At 44.8% G+C, this 18,357-nt stretch overlaps 1 protein-coding gene across 4 annotated transcripts in view; it reads left to right on the top strand.

Annotated features, from left to right (window-relative positions):
• Positions 1 to 2,651: 2,651 nt before the first annotated feature.
• The window catches only part of SLC38A1 (solute carrier family 38 member 1), a 42,060-nt gene continuing 26,354 nt past the window's right edge, over positions 2,652 to 18,357 (top strand). For 2 of the 4 annotated variants that reach the window (XR_010372397.1, XM_064448339.1), the window contains exons 1-2: positions 2,654 to 3,055; positions 11,612 to 11,824. Coding sequence is in view for 3 of the 4 variants with exons in the window: in XM_064448339.1 (XP_064304409.1) it covers positions 11,706 to 11,824 (119 nt within the window). In the remaining variant the exon portion in view is untranslated. Of the gene's footprint in view, positions 3,056 to 4,462; positions 4,599 to 5,282; positions 5,420 to 11,611; positions 11,825 to 18,357 lie in introns of all 4 variants that reach the window. The other 2 variants (XM_064448349.1, XM_064448359.1) reach the window with 2 other exon arrangements.

Genomic DNA, 18,357 nt, shown 5'->3' with positions numbered 1-18,357 from the left:
TTCCCCTCTCTTTCACACAAGCACTAACACGTAAGTTCAAACATGCCAATGACGGATGTACTAAAATAGAGGTGAAGAGGACTCTGTAAGCACCTCCAGCTCCTCCTCTCAGGCTCATCACGTCAGCCCTGAATCCCCCACCCCAGTCACAGCTACCTCTGACTCGAGCAACTGCTTTCCCCTGGGCTGTAGCCATATATTTGCCATGGGGTAAAATATTTGAACAGGTAGTCATCCAAAATTAATGAACCTCTATCATCGGCTTTGTGCCAGGTGCAAGAATTGTGTTTGGAATCTCTTGTAGGCTTCACTGCATTTTGGAAGCAAAAGACAACAAAGAAGCCAACAAAGCCCCACTTTCACTAAAACGCACCCCAAATCAAACAGCACTCAGAAACTGTGCATGGAGAAGGTTGCCAAATGATCACACATGTGATAATTTAGCCAACCAAAGAAGTATTTTCTGTCTCTTGATTAAAATTTACTTTTTTATAAAGGTATATTTTTTGTTGCATACCTGCAGTTTCCATTAGACAGTTTAAGTTAGTCAATAAGCATAAATTTTTGAAGGACAGTGCAGAAGGGAATTTTGCAGACTCTGGAAGAACATTGCACTTCGAAGTATAGTTCTGAAAATGAATGTGGCTGTTGATGCATTTTAGGCAGCCAAAATATAATCTAAAGAACATTTGGAAGTTGCAGGTCTGAACAAAAGAAGGATGGGAGTGGTGTTATCACAGACTCACCAACCTAAAGGCTCAGGGCTATTTCAGAGGAAAGAGAAGAGGATCCATTTTGACTAGATGAAATTGCATTGAAAGGCATCCAAGAGGAGAATTGCCAGTTCTAGAAAGACAAGAGAAAGAAAAACGATGGACTTGAAATATAAAAGCAAATTCCTGAATCTTTGGTATATCTGAAGCCAGATATAGGAAGGAGGTTATAAGTGAAAAGGATAAAGAGAAAGGCCCAGGAGGAGTGAATAAGGTTGATAAGGATTGAACAGCATGAAAACCGGCATGAAACAGGTTACAAGAAATCATAAAAGCTGGAACTAGAAGAAGCTGATCACAAGCATCAAGGTTTCATAGAATATCAAGACAAACAGAACCAACAGTGCCAAAAAATCAGAAAGATATTGACAGTGGAGAAATACGACATAGGAAAAGTGCAAAGCCAAATAGTTATCATTTCTGAGAAGTGCTATAATTTTTGTGGAGCTGTGTTAAGGTATGCTAAAAAGATTTTTTCCAAATGTTATGAAAAAGAATTACCTTGGTTCTAAGACTATGTATGACAAGGTAAGAATCAAATTATCTGTAAGGTAGAAAATGCCAGCCTCTACAGGTATAAAATGAACGGTGGCAACAGGACGCATCAGATCAATAACCATTCACCTGAGAGCCAGCATGACACACCTTTTGCTCGAAAGAAACAAAGTAGAGTTTCTTCTTATTCCCTACAGCAATACCACCTGACCACATCCACTACATAATACATATTTTTATCTAGTAATTTGGGGGGGAGGTTGATTGTCAGTTTAAGAGAAATAAGTCTGATTAAGAGCGAATTGCAAATGCTTTCTTCTCTGCTTCTGGGCACGGTGCCTTGCACACAGGGTGGATGGGGAGTCAAGCCCCTGACTTAGAAGTCGTCCCCACATCCTTATTAATCTGAAATTTCTATGAGGCTGCTGGTGTGAGCCTCAGAGAGGTTTATTCACACAAGGAAGTGTTGAAAGAGCAGCTCTTGGCTTAACGACCTTGGGCAGCTAGCTTTTCCTCTGGCCTCCCTCTCATTACTGGGATGATACCGCTCTCGTCCTAGCGGGGTGCGATGGGTGTTAATTAAATTACTGTTTGCATAGCGCTTCACATTCAAAGAAGTACCCTAGTGAAAAAAGAAAAACGCAGTACAAGCACCAAAAGGGGAATCCAACTTGTACATGCAAAGATGGTAATTTGAAAACCACTGTTCTTCATGTGTGTCATCTGCCTTTTTGGCCTGACATTTAGGAGACCCAGGAGGGGAACTTCCAGAGCAAACACCTCAGGAAGGTGCTGGCAGACCTACCATGAACGCTTCCCAGCAGCCGTTCCCCTCCATGGAGAGCCCCCAAACCCACATGCTCCAGCATCCTTTCACTCTTTGCCTTGTGATACACCGTGCAAGCCACGCGTTGCATGGGGTGAAACCAAGGACTGCGGTCACGAATCTGTCAGCTTCAATGCCATTTTCCTTCACGTTTGTTTTTAAAAAGTTTTTTTTTTCCAAGTTAATAAGCTCATACAGTGCTTTCTAGAGATCAGTATAGAAATAACAAGCTACAGCCAACAAACCCCCCTTTGCATCTGGAAAGTGAGTCTTGCACCAGTGGGAAATGCTCTGACCTCTCACAATGGCAGCATTTTCAGCATATATATGTCGCTGACGAAACAGGAAATCGGGTAACATAACGATGCCAGACCTTCCGTGGCCATTTCAGGGAAAACGCTACAAAAATCGGGCCTGCCTGCCCGGAGGGGTTCTCCTGTGGGCACGCCGAGGTAGAAAAAATGGTTGCTTTCGTTGTAGAAAGAGTAAATTAAAAAATTATTAAAAAAAAAAAACAAAAAAAGAAAGCAAGGCGCTGAACGGAGAGGCGGCCGGGGAGCGGGGGGTGCCGGGGAGCCCCGCGGGTCCCCCGCCCGCGCCCACGTGCGAGCGGGCGGCCCCCGGGGGGGGGGGGGGGGCGGCGCCGCGGGGGTTCCGCGGGGCATCCGCACCCCGCAGCACCTGGCGGTGCGGCCCCTGCCCCAGCCCCAGCGCGGCGGCGCGCCCGGCGCGCTCCCGCCCACCTCCACATGCACACACCCGCGGCGGGAGGAGGAGCGGTGTCTTCCTCGCCTCCTTCCTTTCGCCAATTTAATTTCCCCTCCCGTCCTCGCCCCTTTTTCTTGATTTTTTTTTTTTTTAATTTCATTTTATTCTCATCGCCGTAAAATTATTTGTCGGGGTGCTCCGGACGGCTCTCGCCGGTGGACGGTACCCCGGGGGATCCCCGCGGCTCCAGAAGGTAGGCAGCTGATGCAATAGGGTGGGGACGGGGGACGCGGGGGACGCGGCTCCCCGCGCAGCCTTTGTCTCCGCGCTTTGTCTCCGCAGTGTGCGCACCCCCTCCCCCCCCACACCCCCTCCCCCCCGGCCAAACGTGCCCCCTCACCCCCGGGCCAGGAGGATTTCAAACCCTAAAAATTGGCGGGGAGGAGCTGGGGGAGCCCAGCGGCAGCGTTGCGGCGGGGCGGGCGGGACGCGGAGCCGGCCATGCGGCATCTCCCCGCGGGTGCCGGGGGCGGGGGGGCTGCCCGCCGGGATGCTGCCGTCGCCAGCCGCTGCGGCGTGCCTTTGAAAGAAACAAAAAAAAAAAACTAAAATAAACAAAAAACCCAAAACAAACCGGCAGCTACAAGCTTTTGCTGGCAGCCCCCTCCCCACCCCCCAAAAAAAAAAATAATAAAAAATTAATTTCACCCTGGGAAGCGTGATGGCTGGGCCGTGTGTGCCGCAGCCCCCGCAAGATGCGCGGCCGCGGGTCTGCTCCTGCCTTGCTGGGAAACGTTCCTGCCTTTCGCTTAAATCCAGCGCTGTCGTAGGGTTTTATGGTATTCGGAAAATGCAGGCTGGGCCCACGGCGCGCACGCGTGTGTGCGTGCGTGTGTTTGCCCGTAAATACATAGTAACAGCTAAGCTGGTCGCTTGTAAAGAGCCGAAGACCAGAACAAAAAAAAAAAAAGAGCAGGTTTGAATGCCTGGGTATGCATTTGCTCACGCGCCTATACGTCCAGCTTGCTCTCATGGCAGAGGGTTTGTTCCATTGTTTTGCAGAGTTTGTAACGCAACCTGTAGCTAGGACGTGTCTCTCTGTGAAAGAGGAGACGTGTAAACCCGGGCTTTGTTTATGTGACATTAGAAGGACTGAAATAAACCCCGTGTTTGGCAGCTGGTTTTATGGAAGGCGAAGAAGCTATAGTCTGATCGTGCCACCACCAGCTGAACCCGCCACATGTCCTCAGGCTGTTCAGTGTCCCACGGACTGCTTTGGGGCATTTCTACTAACCTCTATTCTAAACGGTAGTAGCCTGTGCTTTGTGGTGCTTCCTTCACCTTTAGGCTTGTTTGGGATTTACTCGCGCTCGAAAGGCAAAATAACATGTACCAGCCCTTGTTCTAAAAGTAAAGGGTTAGAAAAATATCCTTGTTAATTGATAAAATACATTCTGGAAGAAAAAAAAAAAAGACATGATGAGACTAACCGCCTTAGATCAGAAGTAAAAACAGCTACAGGGGGAGAAAGAGCGAGCATCCTTCCACCTAACTTCTACTTCCTTTGCCACCAAAGTACCAACTTGGTTTAAAAAACATCTAAAAGGAAATTCCATCTGTTGCTGAAGGATACAGAGTATCAATAACTGCCCTTTTCCAGCTAGGAGCCCATGCTGAAACTGCCGAAACCGCGTTGAAATCGACTGGCAAAACCTCTCTGAAATCTAGGAATTGCCATATTCTGGGAGAGCAGAGACCTTCTGCTGTGGCTCAGTGGAAATTCACTGACTAAAATGGTATCTGCTTCACCGTCATACTGAATGACTCTTATTTGACTTTGCCTTTTTGGAAGGGTTTGTTGTTTTGGGGTTTTGGGTTTTTTTTTCTTTTTAAGAGGCACCATAGAGAGAGCACTTCACTGAAGCACATTGCAGCATCCTCCCGCTTGTCACTTGAGACTGTTTATGCAGTAGTTGGATGAACAGGGCTCTCCAGCCTGGGTGAGGACGGGAGCCCTGTTAGCAGCGAGCGCCACGCTCCACATACCCCTGTGCAGAGGATCATCTTCCAAATTGTTCGAGGCTTTCTGCAGACTGCCAAGGAACATGGAGGAGCAATTGTCCTCCATGTCCAAATCCTACTTTTTACAAGGGTTTTAAAGGATGGAAGGGGAGACAGGGCGCTCTCAGCCAGACTGCTTGCAGGCTCCTCATCCTGGGTCTCTGTCCTACATTTCGTCAGGGTTTTCTGGTTTAGGGGTTTGTTCTTTACCAGCGGAAGCATAGTGACTGAGCAGAAATGGGACTCTCCTTCCTCCCGTGCTCTTCCCTCTCTTTTTCTCAAATGTCTCATTTCTGTAGAAACACACGTAGCACATAGCATGACAGTAACCGCCGCTTTAAAGGTTTGTATCGTGAAGGCGAATGAGATGTGGGAATATTTAAATAATCTAAGCGTGAATTCAGTTTCCTTTCTAATAGGTATTTACTGCTGTGACCTTAATCCGACCGAAGAAGTTTGAGCGGCCACTCTTGGAAGAATGGCAGCTTTTTCATGTTGGAAGTGTTTCACAGCCCTTTTCCAGTTAACTCTCATAATAGTTGTGTAAGCTTATCAGGTAAATGTCGCTCTGAGTCTCTTACAGTCAAGAAAATCGAAGTAAAGAAATTACTGGGGTGGAAGGAAGAGTGAGTTGCATGTGAACTTATGCAAAGAGTTCTTTCTTTCTGTAGTACAAAATTTATTTTAAAGAAGATTTTCAGAGCTGCTATTTAGCCCTCACAAATTCATCTGGATGTTTCTAGATGTAGTTTCTGTTCTAGTGTGCACATGTTCTAGTCTGTTTCTTTGCCGTAACCCATAAAGCCCTACTCCTACAGCACTTCCACTTTCTGTAGAAGACAAGAGTTCGTTTATTTGTGGTGGTGCGTTCTGGGATCTCTTCAGCAAAACTGAGACTGTTGAGAGGATTTCACAGAGAAATATAATTAGGAAAAAATGTGCCTATATTCCTCTGCCAAATGCCTTCCCTAAATTGACTGGGAAGGGCTCAAAACAAAAATGTACTTAAAACCATTTTCCTTTATGGCTCATCTTTAAGTGTTTTGCCTAAAGTAATGAATCACTGGGTGAATCAGACTGGGATTTTATGATTTCTTATTTGCCTGCCTTTGATCAGCTGAGTAGCCTGTCGAGACTTAATTTGGGACTGTCTTCCCTTTCTCTATGGCAGCGTGGAAGGGCAGCGTGGAGAGCAATGGGGCAGAGCAGGAATGTTTTCCTGTTGCAGCACAAGGTCACGCAGTACCTAGAGAAAGGCTGAGAATCCACATTTGTGCTCATTATTCTGTTTTACAGCATCCTTTTCTGAGCTTCCTTCTCAAGTCTTCTGCCACTTGTTTCCTCCCCTCCCCCAACGTTATCTTTTAACTGTTTCCATCCCTCGCGCCGTGGGGGCTGTGTGAGAGAGAAGGGGCCTGGAAATGAAAGGTGATGGCTTGCAGCCTCCAAGAAAACAGCTTCAGCAGCTGGAAGGCCTTCCAGCCGCCACACTGCACCAGCCTGGCGGCACTGCAGGGCGGGTGAGTGCCAGCACCTCGGTGGCTCTCCTTGGCACCCCCGAACCCACCGGAGCTGGGCCGCTGGCAGGGCTGGGGTGAACCCGCTTCCTTCCGCAGCTGCTACAGCTGCTACAGCCTGCTGCAGATGGGCAGGACCGCGGTGCTGGAGGCAATGACATTTCAAGCACTGCAGATGTTTACTCAGTGGATGTGAGCCAGTCTTTAATTTTCAAGCTCTTTGTTATCTCGTTGGCTCTTCTCTAATCTCTCCGTTTTGTCCTTCCTGTGGGTGAGGAGTAAATTGGGAGCTTTATGTTCTACATTTCAGGTGTCACTAATGCTGAACAAAAAGGAGATAGTTGCTTCCCCACTAACTAATTTTGTTCACTAATGCTGAACAAAAAGGAGATAGTTGCTTCCCCGCCTCCCAACGTGATATTGTAACATGTAAAGCCTACTACTGCTTTTTGTCATTGAAGTGAATAGTCCATACACAGAGTTTCAGGCTCAGTGTTTAATTATTTATATCCATGGAGCCTTACTGGTCACATTGCTCTTCTTTGAAAGAACTTTCAAAAGCATAAGCAAAGAAAGACATATCACATCTCAGGCCTTGCAGAAATAAAACCAGCTTGTCTGAAGCTCAAGTGCTGGATTCTGATGACTCATAACTGACCAGGAGGAGTTCTTTGCAAAATGTCCTTTCAGGAGAAAGTTGATTCATACTTCAGCTTTTAAGCAAATTATTTGCAATTCCATAGTTAAGATTGCTTAGCGTGTCTCGCGTATTTGCTATCCCCGAGACTGTTTCTTTGCAGGTAGTGCTCAGTAAAAGAAGTGCCCAGTGAGTGTGCAAAGGTGACAAAAACCATACCCAGAGACAGGTGAGATGTTGTCCAACCCGACAGCTTACCCGAACACCTCTCACATACTGGGTCAGCTTTTGGGCAACCATGTGGCTTAGGGTGGCGCTTTTTGAATGTCATTTATAGGATATGAAAAAAAATGGCCTGTGAATTAAGCCATCACTGTTACTGCCAGGAGTGATGATGTTACTGTTAAAAACACAATGTCTAGCGAAGTGTTTTCTGAGACTACACCTCTTCCAGGTACTGCCCAGAAAGGATTCACACTTAAGCCAGCAGAAGAAATAAAGTTAGATTGTCTGTATTACCATATTATTTCAAATACAAACTTTTTGAGCCCATTACTGCTGTTGTGGAATTTTAACAGTCAAAAAAACTGGAATTGCAGGGATTATTTTTCTGTAGTCATGTTTCAGAAGGCAACAGAGAAAATTATCCCAGTTCTTGGAATGTGTTTTAATGGCTTGCGAAGGTCTCAGTGTCCTTGAGAAAAATAAACTCATTTTATCTTCTTGTGTCATCTCACAGTCCTCCTTCTGAAGTCTGTGACCAGCCGTAATCTTTCCCATATTCTGCAAGGAGCACACAGTGAATAAATTATCCATAATGGGCTTTACAAGACATGTCATGGGATGTTTAAAGAAAAAGCCAAGTTCCTAGGCCAGAGCAGTGCTTTTTCTACTAAATGGAGGGGCTGGATCAGCTACCAAACAAAAACCTTTGAGGTTCCTTTGGAAGGGTCATTAGCTCTTTCCTGTTTTTTTCTCGGGGTGATTCCTGCTTCAGGGAGGAGTGTTTGCCCACCCAAGTAGAAAAGTTTGAAGCAGGAGAAAAATTCTTCTTTCTTCTTACTGATTTACTATGTGTATGTCTGGAGAGAGAGGTTTGATGGGAAGTCTCTGGAAGTTTTCTTTTGGGGAGGTTTAAGGCTGGGCAGAGTAGTAGGCACAGTGACTGGAAGTGATTGGGATTGCTGCAGTCACTCTTCAGATGATTATTTACTGCCTTTCAATGTCAATTAAGAATAAAGCTCAGTCTAGGAACTTTTGCCAACACACCATTTTTATTTGCATTTATTTCATGACATTTCTTGAATGAAAAGGCCATAGAAGTAACAATATTACCATGCTGCTTCCAGTAGCTCAGCATCAACATATAGTGAATTTTTATTAGTCAAAGCAATGTTGGGTTGTTGTTTTTTTTTCCTTTTCACAGCATTATTGGCATCTACACCTGAGGTGGCGACTTGCTTAGCTTGGCCATCCCAGTGTCGAAGCTCCCTTTGGGAGCAAAGCTACTGCATTTGCAGAGAGCAGCTCAGCGTGGCTGCAGACCCTCCCGTGAGCCGGGATGGATTGTCCTCTGGCAGCACCAGGCCCTGCTGTAGAGGCCAATTGACAAGCCTGGAGCGGACACTCAACATGTAGGGAATAAAGCTGGCTGATGTGAAGGCTACCCTTAGGAACTGTAGGTTTTACTTAGGCTCTGCTATTTGTCACATCCGTGAACATGAAATTTAAAATAGGTGATTTGGGGGTGAAATTCATGTGACCACCTGTACTGCACTGACTGTGGAGGGTGCCTAGAGTGATTTGCAATGACAAAAGGGTTGCTCCATATGTATCTACGGTAAAGTTACCTTTGCAAAAAGACTGCAATTTGCATAGTGTTTTTTTCCAGGTATCACACGTCTATCACCCTTTCTCTCTGAATCTGTAAGCACTTCCCAAACTGAGTGTTATTGTTGCTATTATCATCTTAGTTTTACAGATGGAAGTGCTAAGGATGAGGTGGTTATTCTTTGCCAAAGATTCGCAAAGAGTTCATGCTGTGGCAGTGAAATTTTCAGTCCCCAACCCCACCGTTCTTGCTTCACCCTCCTTGTGTTTTGGCGCTGAGATCAGGTTTTCTCATACTTGGAAGTGCAATGCATTATCTCACTCAACAATTTGTTGGTTTCAGGGGATTGTTGTGGTGTTTTTTCAATAAAACACTTAACCTAGCAAGAACCTGAGGCAGATTCAAAGATGTGCCGGCTGTCGTGCAGCTTCAGGAGCAGCTCATGTGCCTAAAACCTGGAATCTGCTGAAATGGTTGCTGGTGCTTTAGCTGGTACTGATTGCACTAAGGTTTTGCTGCATCTTCCTTCAATCAGTTTTTCGTAGCATCAGAATTTTGGTTAAAAGAAGAAATAGTTGTTTGCACCACAAAGATTCCTTGTAAATAAATCAGTGAGCCGTTTTCCTGCCAGTCTGGCCTTGCCGTGTTTCAGCTACAGAGGAGCAGAACGGCAAAGCAGGAGCTGCACGTCAGTGAGCTGTGAAGTCTGCTCTCCAGCACGCTGTTTACCTCACAGGAGTGCTAACTTCAGCACCTGCTTTTGAAATACTTAATGGGGAATTTAATAAGCATAGGCAATGTCAAGGCAGTTCTGAAAATCCTCCTGGGGGACCATGATGCAAAACAGCGCCCAAAGGGAAAGCTGCTCTGCTTGAAACTTAAATGAACCTTTACATGGGTTTTTAAATGCCAGGGGATACAGACCTCGATACAGAGGTTGTCATGTCTATTAAGGAATTGTTTATTTTAGGAACTCATGGTCACAAGAAGCTTCAGGATTCAGCGTGCTCAGTCCTTGCCACCTCAGCAGTCGCCGTCTCCTGTGGCTTTATCCTTTTATAAAAAGATCATCCTTCTTTTCCAAAATAGGTAGACTATTTTATCCCTGCAGCCTCCAGGAAGACTGTTCCAGAATGTCACTGCTAAAACCACCCTCTGCTTGCCAGTCGGCATTTATTTATCAGCAGCCTAAATCCATTTCTTTTTTCTATTGTGCCAATATTTTAATACCCAAGCGATTGCTCCCTGTTATCTGTAGTGGAAATCTCTTCTGCAGAGGAGTTGAAAAGGACCCAGCTCACATCGCTCCCCCCCATTCTTGCACCAGGCTGTACCAGGCCCTGTCTGCCACCGTAACCATGTGCTTCATTGCTCCTTCAGTAGAAAAGAGTGGATCCTGCCCTACTGTAAGCCTCGAGGCTCGCCTTTAAACTTTGCACCTAAAATTTGGACAGTTTGGGCTCTTGAGGAATTATTAAGAGCACACGTAACTTCAAGATAAAATTACATTTCTGGGAGAGCATTTAAAGGGGGAAAAAAATGCTCATTTGCAAAGCCCTTTTCTGTGTGGTGGGGATGTAGTATAAACCACAAGTATTGGATCCTGTAAACTTAATTTGAAACAGGCAGATATCATAACTGAACAAGTGAACTACATCCTCCTGCCTCGACACTGCCCTGCAAGAGCCGAGAATGCTCCTGCTTCTTTGGTTGCATGAGAGCAGTTTGAAGGTTGTGAGGTAGCCCTGAGAATTTTAAAATATGCCTAAATTAATCTGGCATTTGAGCGTTCACCATGTACCCCAGGGTGAATCGTTGTTTGGCAGTACTGCAGAAAATTCATTCACAAAATGGGAATTGAGAGTTGTGGTGCAGGAGCTTGGCTGTGAATAACATCCTGTTGCCTCAGCGCTACGCTGGTGTTGCAGCTCAGCTGAGAGCGGTCGGACTCTGGAAAATATTGGTCTTTCAGTTGATTTGCATTGCTGATGAGGAAATATGTCACTGTAGCAGACTTGTCTGATCTGCCTTTGGTGTTATTCTTGGTGCTTTTAAGCAACACATCTATCAGAGGAGAGATCACCTGATCTCTAGATAATAACTGCTTGACACAAGATACACATTACTCTTCCTTTGATACGTGAGCTTAGGGATTTGTTTTTGTCTGTTTCTGTCCTCATTCAGAATAAGTTTAACCATACACAAAGTACCTTTTGCACTTCCTCTTTACCAAAAAACCTTAACATATTCAAATATGTGGAATACAGGTATTAGTAGAACAGAGTACTGGAATAACTCTATCCCTCTGTTTCTTCCACTCACAGCAGTGGATGGACAGACGCAACCTATTTTATATTTTTAAGTAAGAGGCAACATGGAGAATGTACAGAGGATGAATACCGAATATTAAAATAGGACCTGGACAAGCAAATAATTTTTATTCCTTAATTTGTAGGTGGTTAATCTTTTCTTCCCGGAACAAATAGGATTGGTTTGCTCAGTAGTTTACAAATACAAGTACTGTCTTCAGCAGTCGGTTGTGAGACGGGTAAATTTGTAAGGTTAGCGAAGTTGATCTCATTAGGGTGTATAAGGTTACTACTGTTCTGCAATGCATTTAGGTTATATCCTGAGGTCCTTCTAACAATACGTAATTTGTCAGTAAGGGCCATCCCTCTTGTCCAGGTTTCGCTCTTTTCTTCTGGTGATGTTGCCTGCTGTTGGTGGTATACACCTTGGGTTTTTTTCTTGTGTTTTGTTTAGGCTGCTGACACTGTGGCTACAGTTTACTCACAAGATACCAACCAAACACTAATATTTGGAGAAACACTTGGATACGTACAGTTCCTCACCCAGGATGCCTTTCAAAGCTGGATTAGAACTGACTGAACTGCAGAATATGACTGTCCCTGAAGATGATAACATCAGCAATGATTCAAATGATTTCACAGAGGTGGAAAATGGCCAGATAAATAGGTGAGTATTTTTCCACTGACGCTGTCTGTGCTAAGAAACACACTGTTTAAAAACAGCATTCTAATTTTCAGTATACGTCTTGAATTATTCATTACCAAGTCATGCTCTATTTGAAGATGTAATTTGAATTTCATATGTGACATCTGTTGGGCATGGGCTGCAACAGCAGATAAAGCAAACAGAGTGGCAATTTATTCGTCGTTTTGAATCTTTCAAATTAGTCTAATAAAATGCACAAACATACAATGTAGCAAAAAGCCAACATTTTGAAATGTCTGCTTGCACACAGCAAAGAAGTAATAATAACTAATACAATTAGACCAAATGCATAATTTTGTTATCACTTTGTTGACCTCTGATCTCTGATTATGACAGTTTTAGCCTGCCTGGCCACCTTCATGCACCCAGGATCCTGGGGATTTTCAGCTGGTGTTGTTGGAGCAAACGTAGTCCCGGTCAACCTTTGCCATTCAGCAAGGTAAACTGGGCTGCGCTGTTGTTCCCTGAAGCAAGGATGGCAAGGAGCCAGTAAAACAGAGACAAATACCGAACACATGTCAAGTTTTAAAAATGCATCTCTATCAATATTGGCAAAAATCATTACAATTGTTTAAATTAGGCCATAGGTTTTTCCTATAAGCTGTGCAGTCCTTTCAAAGGGTGACCCGTTCCACCCGGGAGCGGTTCTATCAGGCCTTCCTACCAGCCTCCGACAGGTGTGCTGAGCCGTCCTGTTTAGAGCAAAGACCTGCTGACAGACCCTTTTTGGGTTTTGTGAGCTGTAAAACAAGGAGCTGTTTTTTGATCAAACTTTCTGTTCAAATATTGCAAACTGAGGTGGAGTGCCCTGCCCTGCACTGGTGCTGCTGGGAAGCCTCTGCCGGCACATCATCCTGCTCCTTTACTGCTGGTCTGCTGCTGCCTCTGTTTATGGTCTTTAAAAACCTCCTCTTTTGCCCTTTCTTCGTTTTGGCAGCAGCTTCTCTGGCTACCCAGAGAAACTCACTTTCTAGTGTAAAAACAAAATTAAGAGCTGGTTTATCCGAAGTGAGGGTAGTGTTGTGTGGCTCTCATGGCCGTACGGGAGGACAGGGAGCTTGGTGGCGGGTGCAGGCGTAAGCACCTGGCATCGGCCGTACCATGCACGTAGCAAAACCAGCCGGCCATACCCTGGGACCGAGCGAGGGGCCCTGGCTGGCGGCGTGGGCGAGCTTCCCGCAGCGGGAGGGTGCCAGCCTGCCCCCCCGCCACCTGCCCAGGGGAAGTCCTGGGGCAGTCAGCAGCTGCACCTTGTAGCGGTGCAACCACAGCAGCATAGCTGCACTGATGAAGATTAGAGTTGGCCAGGAATTTTCTGATGCAACTGCTTTGATGGAAAGTGCCAAAACAAAACGCAAACCACTTCTGTTAAAAAAAAAAAAAAAAAAAAAAAAAAAGAGGCAGCAATAGCAAGAAAAAAAAAACCTCCAACTTTGCCAAAACAAAACAGTTCCAGTATGAACCTGCTTGCTTTCCTGCTGGCTCACTTCGTAAGGCAAGGAGCTCAGGGGATGACAGTGGTAAATTCACTCCCTGGAGCCTGCTGAGGATTTATAACTTTGAGAGGAGCAGGGCTGTACTGGGCTGGCTGAGCCTCCCGAGCACTTTGGCTGGTGCCACCAGTAACTGTTATGGGGAAAAACCCTGTTAGCACTTCATTTTTCAGTGAATGTTTATGGAGGGTGGGGAAAGATCGTGTGCCGTATGTGCCTGATCCTCAGCAGTCACAATGTGCTTTGTGGAGTTAGGGCGCAGTAAGCCTGGCAAGGTCTGGTTTGGATCCAGACTGCCTGCAAAGGGAAGAAGAAAAGTGGGGTGAGGGAAGAGCATCAGAAACTCAGAGGCAGAATTTGTGATTACTGTTCTGGCTCTGAGGGCAGATGAACATATTCCACAATTTTCCATTCCCTTCTGAACAGCTTTTTTCCTCTGCAGAGCATCATTTGCTTGTAGGATGTAGCCCGTTATGGTTGTCTTATGCCTCTGCTGGGGTGCTCGCGGGATAGCTACTTACTCATGCATCCCGTACACGAGTATTTTTCCCTATATATCCTAGTGTGTTTGTGTACCCCTTCCTGTCTAAAACAGGAGTTTCAAGGCAGCTCACACTGACCGCAGCTTCCAACACAGCAGCACGTTGGTGCTGGCGCAGCCCCTCCAGCGTCTCCTGGGGCTGTGGCTGAGCCACCTGTGGCCACTGCCCTGTGCAAGCACCTCCACGGTGACAAGGGTGATGAGCCAGCAGGCAGACCCTGCTCTGTATCCCACACTAAACACATCCTGAAAGGATGTGGTTGTTCCTTTCCTATGACTATTTTGGCAAATGCCCTGTCTCCATGGAATAAGAGGTTAACAGGTGAACAGAAGAAATAATTTTGTGCTGCCTGGCACGTGGTGTAAGGCCTTGTGAAACTCCAAAGTCCATCAAAATCAGTGGGACTTTTTCTGTTGACTTCACTTGAGCTTTAGATTAGATTTGTAATTTCCAGCTAACTTTTTTTGTTGTTGTTGTTTCAACCTGGTGGGTTTGCAGCCTGTATTTCTTTCCGAACTTTTTTTTTCCTCCCAATGCATTTTTCACACTCAGTGTAGAACAGATTTTTTTTAAGGGTCTTTTAGAGAAGGCACACAAGGGAGAAGCTGATTCCAGGTCTGGCTGTAAACTTTCTTGATCTTGGAAAAGAATTCTCTAGTTTCCTTTGGATTTCCAGCCTTTTCTGGCCTGTAGGTAGGGAGTTTTATGTAGGGAGGGGAGGCTGTTTGTAAGGGGCTGTATTGGGAGGGTTTTTTCTTTGTATGCAGGTGTTGAATTTCTTCTGGGAATGTCAATAAAGAGACTTGCATCAAATCCAGACATGGATTTGGTGTCTCTTGACCATATATCTTAGCTATAAAACTTTGCCAGCTCTTCACATAACTGTAGACCAATATTTAGATGACCTACTGCTTACCTGTAACTACGACGGCGCTCTCAGGAAGCTGCTGGCTGAATGTCTGTCTTGGTTTACAGCTAGTAGTAAGTTATCAGCACCCCTTGTTCAGTTAACAAGGTTGTTAGTAGGTATACCCAGATCTGGTACAAGTTTCATAATGTAAGCCAGACCAAGGTTTCTTCTACATTTCTTGTTCCTGCTTGCCCTGGAAATCTTTGCCATTGCTCAAGCTAGGGCTCAGTTTAAGAAGCTGCCTAAGGATAAAGTTCTGTCATCTTGGCAAAACTAGCTTTCCCTAAAAATGTTTAAGGCATTGTCAAATATCACTTTAAACATAATTAAATTAACCATATCTGAGATGGCTAAATGGTTTTTGGCTAACTCTGCTTAGCCAAAATGGCTAGCTCGGGGATATCACCTTAATCAAACGTTTCTCGTTTAAGTCCTTTAATAAATTAAATTTGGAAACCATAGTTAAACATGGTCCTTTTAAAACCACCTTATCACTAAGACTAGGTTTCTACTTTGCACTAAATCGAAATAGGAGAAGAATTAGATTAAGAAATTCTTTCCAAGCCAACTATGAGGCTTTATGCACCGCACGGATCAGCTGACTATTTCTTGGCCAGAATATTTTATTAACGTGTCTGAAAAGTTTTGTATAAGCTGCTCATACTCAGCTGTGATGTAGGAAGCACAACAGGAAAGCAGAAACATATAAGAACATGTTACGTCTTTTAATTATGGGTAAAGCATTTGAAATGAAGACAACAAACAGCGCAAATGGATTTCATGCTTGTCAGGGAGTCACAAGGCTTTGATGGTACAGACGGTCCTACTGCGCATTTCCACAGCACCTGTCACAGTGGCCTCTCGTCCTTGGGAGGGCTGGGGGAGGCTGGCTGGAGTAAACAGTCGTTTCACTTCATTCGTGTCATATTTATAAAGGTCAAACATACAACATTCTGTGACAATGAATAGCTCGTTTTCTGAGCACATCTATTAAGCAGAGCAGATGCATGTCACAGTTTAACTAGAAATTCCAGTATTCTAAGATATGTACCCTTTAGACGCTGTAGGGAAAAAAAAAAAAAGACCCTGAAATGAAAGAATGTTTATAAATAGCAAAATCTTAGGAAAATTTGTTTCTGTTGAATCCATTGGTTTACCTTCCCCCTAGTTTTTTGGTTTTTTTCTGTTGGGTTTTTTTTTTAAGTTAAGTTCAGTAATACATTCCATTTATGGAAAACTTAGGCTGTCATACGGTATGTCTGTACCACCTACTGAGCATGGTCCTGAGGCACCCTTCTTGCCTGGACTTGCAGGTTGATCTGCCTGCAATAGCAAATGCGGCACAGCCTGCAGATCAGGCAGACCCCACATCCCCCCACCACTGCATTGCTGCTGAGCTTTCTGGGGAAGCTGTCCTGGGGCTGGGAGGCAGGTGCTAGGAAGCCCCCCATAAAAAGCTGAGCACAGTGCTATGTACCTCATAGAAGGTATGATTTGGGAGCCCAGTGGCCACATTCTCATGTCTGGCTTTGCCCTCCCGTACACATCACGCAGCATAAATAGAGAAAAATGTGAAGTGTGACATGGTAAACGTGGGGCGGATGAGGATCCCAGCTTATAATAGGAGATGAGAGGCTGGACAAGCCCAGTCCATTTTAATGTAGGACTAAATCAAAAGAAAGTACTTCAGGTCAATTTATCAAATCAGATTAGTTTTCTTAAACTCCCATCCAGAAGGAAATAATGTGTTTGTTGGCCACAGAAGATACCAGTTCTGCAGAAGCTGTTCACTCTGTGAAAAGTGTTCTAATGAAAAGTCCAATGGTGGCTTTATATTCAAGCAATATTACTCAAGTGTTGTCTTTACCATGTGTTAGTTCTTTAAGAATAAGTTTCATCAAAATTTAATACCAGGTGGCAATAATAATAGTATCTACAAAATTGTTATTTTTGTTATTATTAAGGGGAGACTGGCTACAGAGGGATGAGAGGTTGGGGGAGCAGACTAGTTACTTCTATCATAACTCTGATAAAATCTAAAATGACACATGATCTCCGTAATTGACAGAAGAAGGCAAAGTCCACAGATGTTCCCAGCAGCACTTAGAAATCCAAAAGAGACAAAACTCTTCTCTGTGCTCCAGCCTGTACAAATTGCCTGCGGGGTGTTTCGAGAGAGAGCTGGAATGTCTTTTCCAACCGTTCACACACTGCTGCCCGCGTTCAAGAGATGGGCTTTAAACAGACATTAGAAAAAAAAGGACATGTTTCTGAATCAGGTTGAGATTCTATTCCATGAGGATGAAATATCTACGTGGTGAGCTTTGGAAAGTTAATTTTGGATCAGTCTATCTTAGAAGTGGTTGTTTTTCACTTCTTAAAACAGTGGGGGAAGTTCAGCCATCTATTCCAACTGTGTTAGGGCTGGTAAACCTGGCACATTGTCTGTATTTTGCAGCAAATTAGTTACTGAAGGTAGTAGTTTAAAAAATATTGGAGAAGCCTGTGGTTGGTTTTTATTGATATGAAGGAAGTCAAAGCAGACCAGTGGGTAGGAGTCAAAGTTGCAACAAAACTGGCAAAAAATGCTACCTACGTTTTACCAGCTATGCCTGGATTTACGGGATGAACTCAAAATGTGTATGTAGTACACAAAATGTTAAAGACAGAGGGCCCAGTGTGTCAGCTGTGGAAGCCAAGTCAGCAGCATTACAACGACATGATTTTGGCATACGCTTACAAGCTGCGCTACCCTATATTGCTAGTAATTAGGCCACAACCCGGGTAGTAGAGAACGTTGAGAGAGCTCTGTCTGTACGAGCTCACGGTTATATCACCAGCCTGAATACCTTTGGATGTACTCAAATGATGCACAGTTTGATAAATACATCCCCGGCCAGTAGATGTTCCCAGCCGTGGGAAAGGACCAGCAGTGCTGGTCTTTGTGTTCAGTGCATTGTTTGTATGTTTTAATTTAAGAAGAGACACCTTAATTTACCTACAGCAAAAAGGGTCTCTGTCACTTGGTGACAGCCCCTGGTTAGGTATGTAACACGTACAGTGGCTGATGCATTAGGCAGTGCAGCCTAAGAATCATCTGTGGATTAACGAAGATGCCAGGGACTTAATTGTGCATAAACCTTCAAAAGATGAAAAGCTGAAAGAATGTTCTACACAAACTAGAATGTTTGCAGAAGTGAGGACATTGGAGAAAATAACAGCTCATCCAAATCAGGAGTGTTGTAAATCCCAAGGATACTGACGCAGCCGCAGGAGGCAAATGTTTTGGTGACAGTAAGTTCCTAAATGTGGATATATCAATGGTGCTGAGAAAGAAAAGCTGTTTATTCCATGTTTCCCTGCACAGAAGTGTTTAACTTTTGAAGCGTGGTGAATTCAGTGTTGAGTTTTGAAAGACGCTTACATGAAAATCCGGTAGCCCAGAACAGTGCACCATCAGAGCGCGTCGGCTGGTTCGGGACGGTCCAGGCAGTGCTGGCTGCGTGCAGCACCTCTTCCTCAACTCCAGCCATACCAACCCTACGGTGG

This window comes from Phalacrocorax carbo, chromosome 1, assembly GCF_963921805.1.
Source record: "Phalacrocorax carbo chromosome 1, bPhaCar2.1, whole genome shotgun sequence".
Taxonomy (NCBI): domain Eukaryota; kingdom Metazoa; phylum Chordata; class Aves; order Suliformes; family Phalacrocoracidae; genus Phalacrocorax; species Phalacrocorax carbo.
Note: the sequence above shows the minus strand (reverse complement) of the source record. Positions and strands in the feature narration are given on the sequence as shown.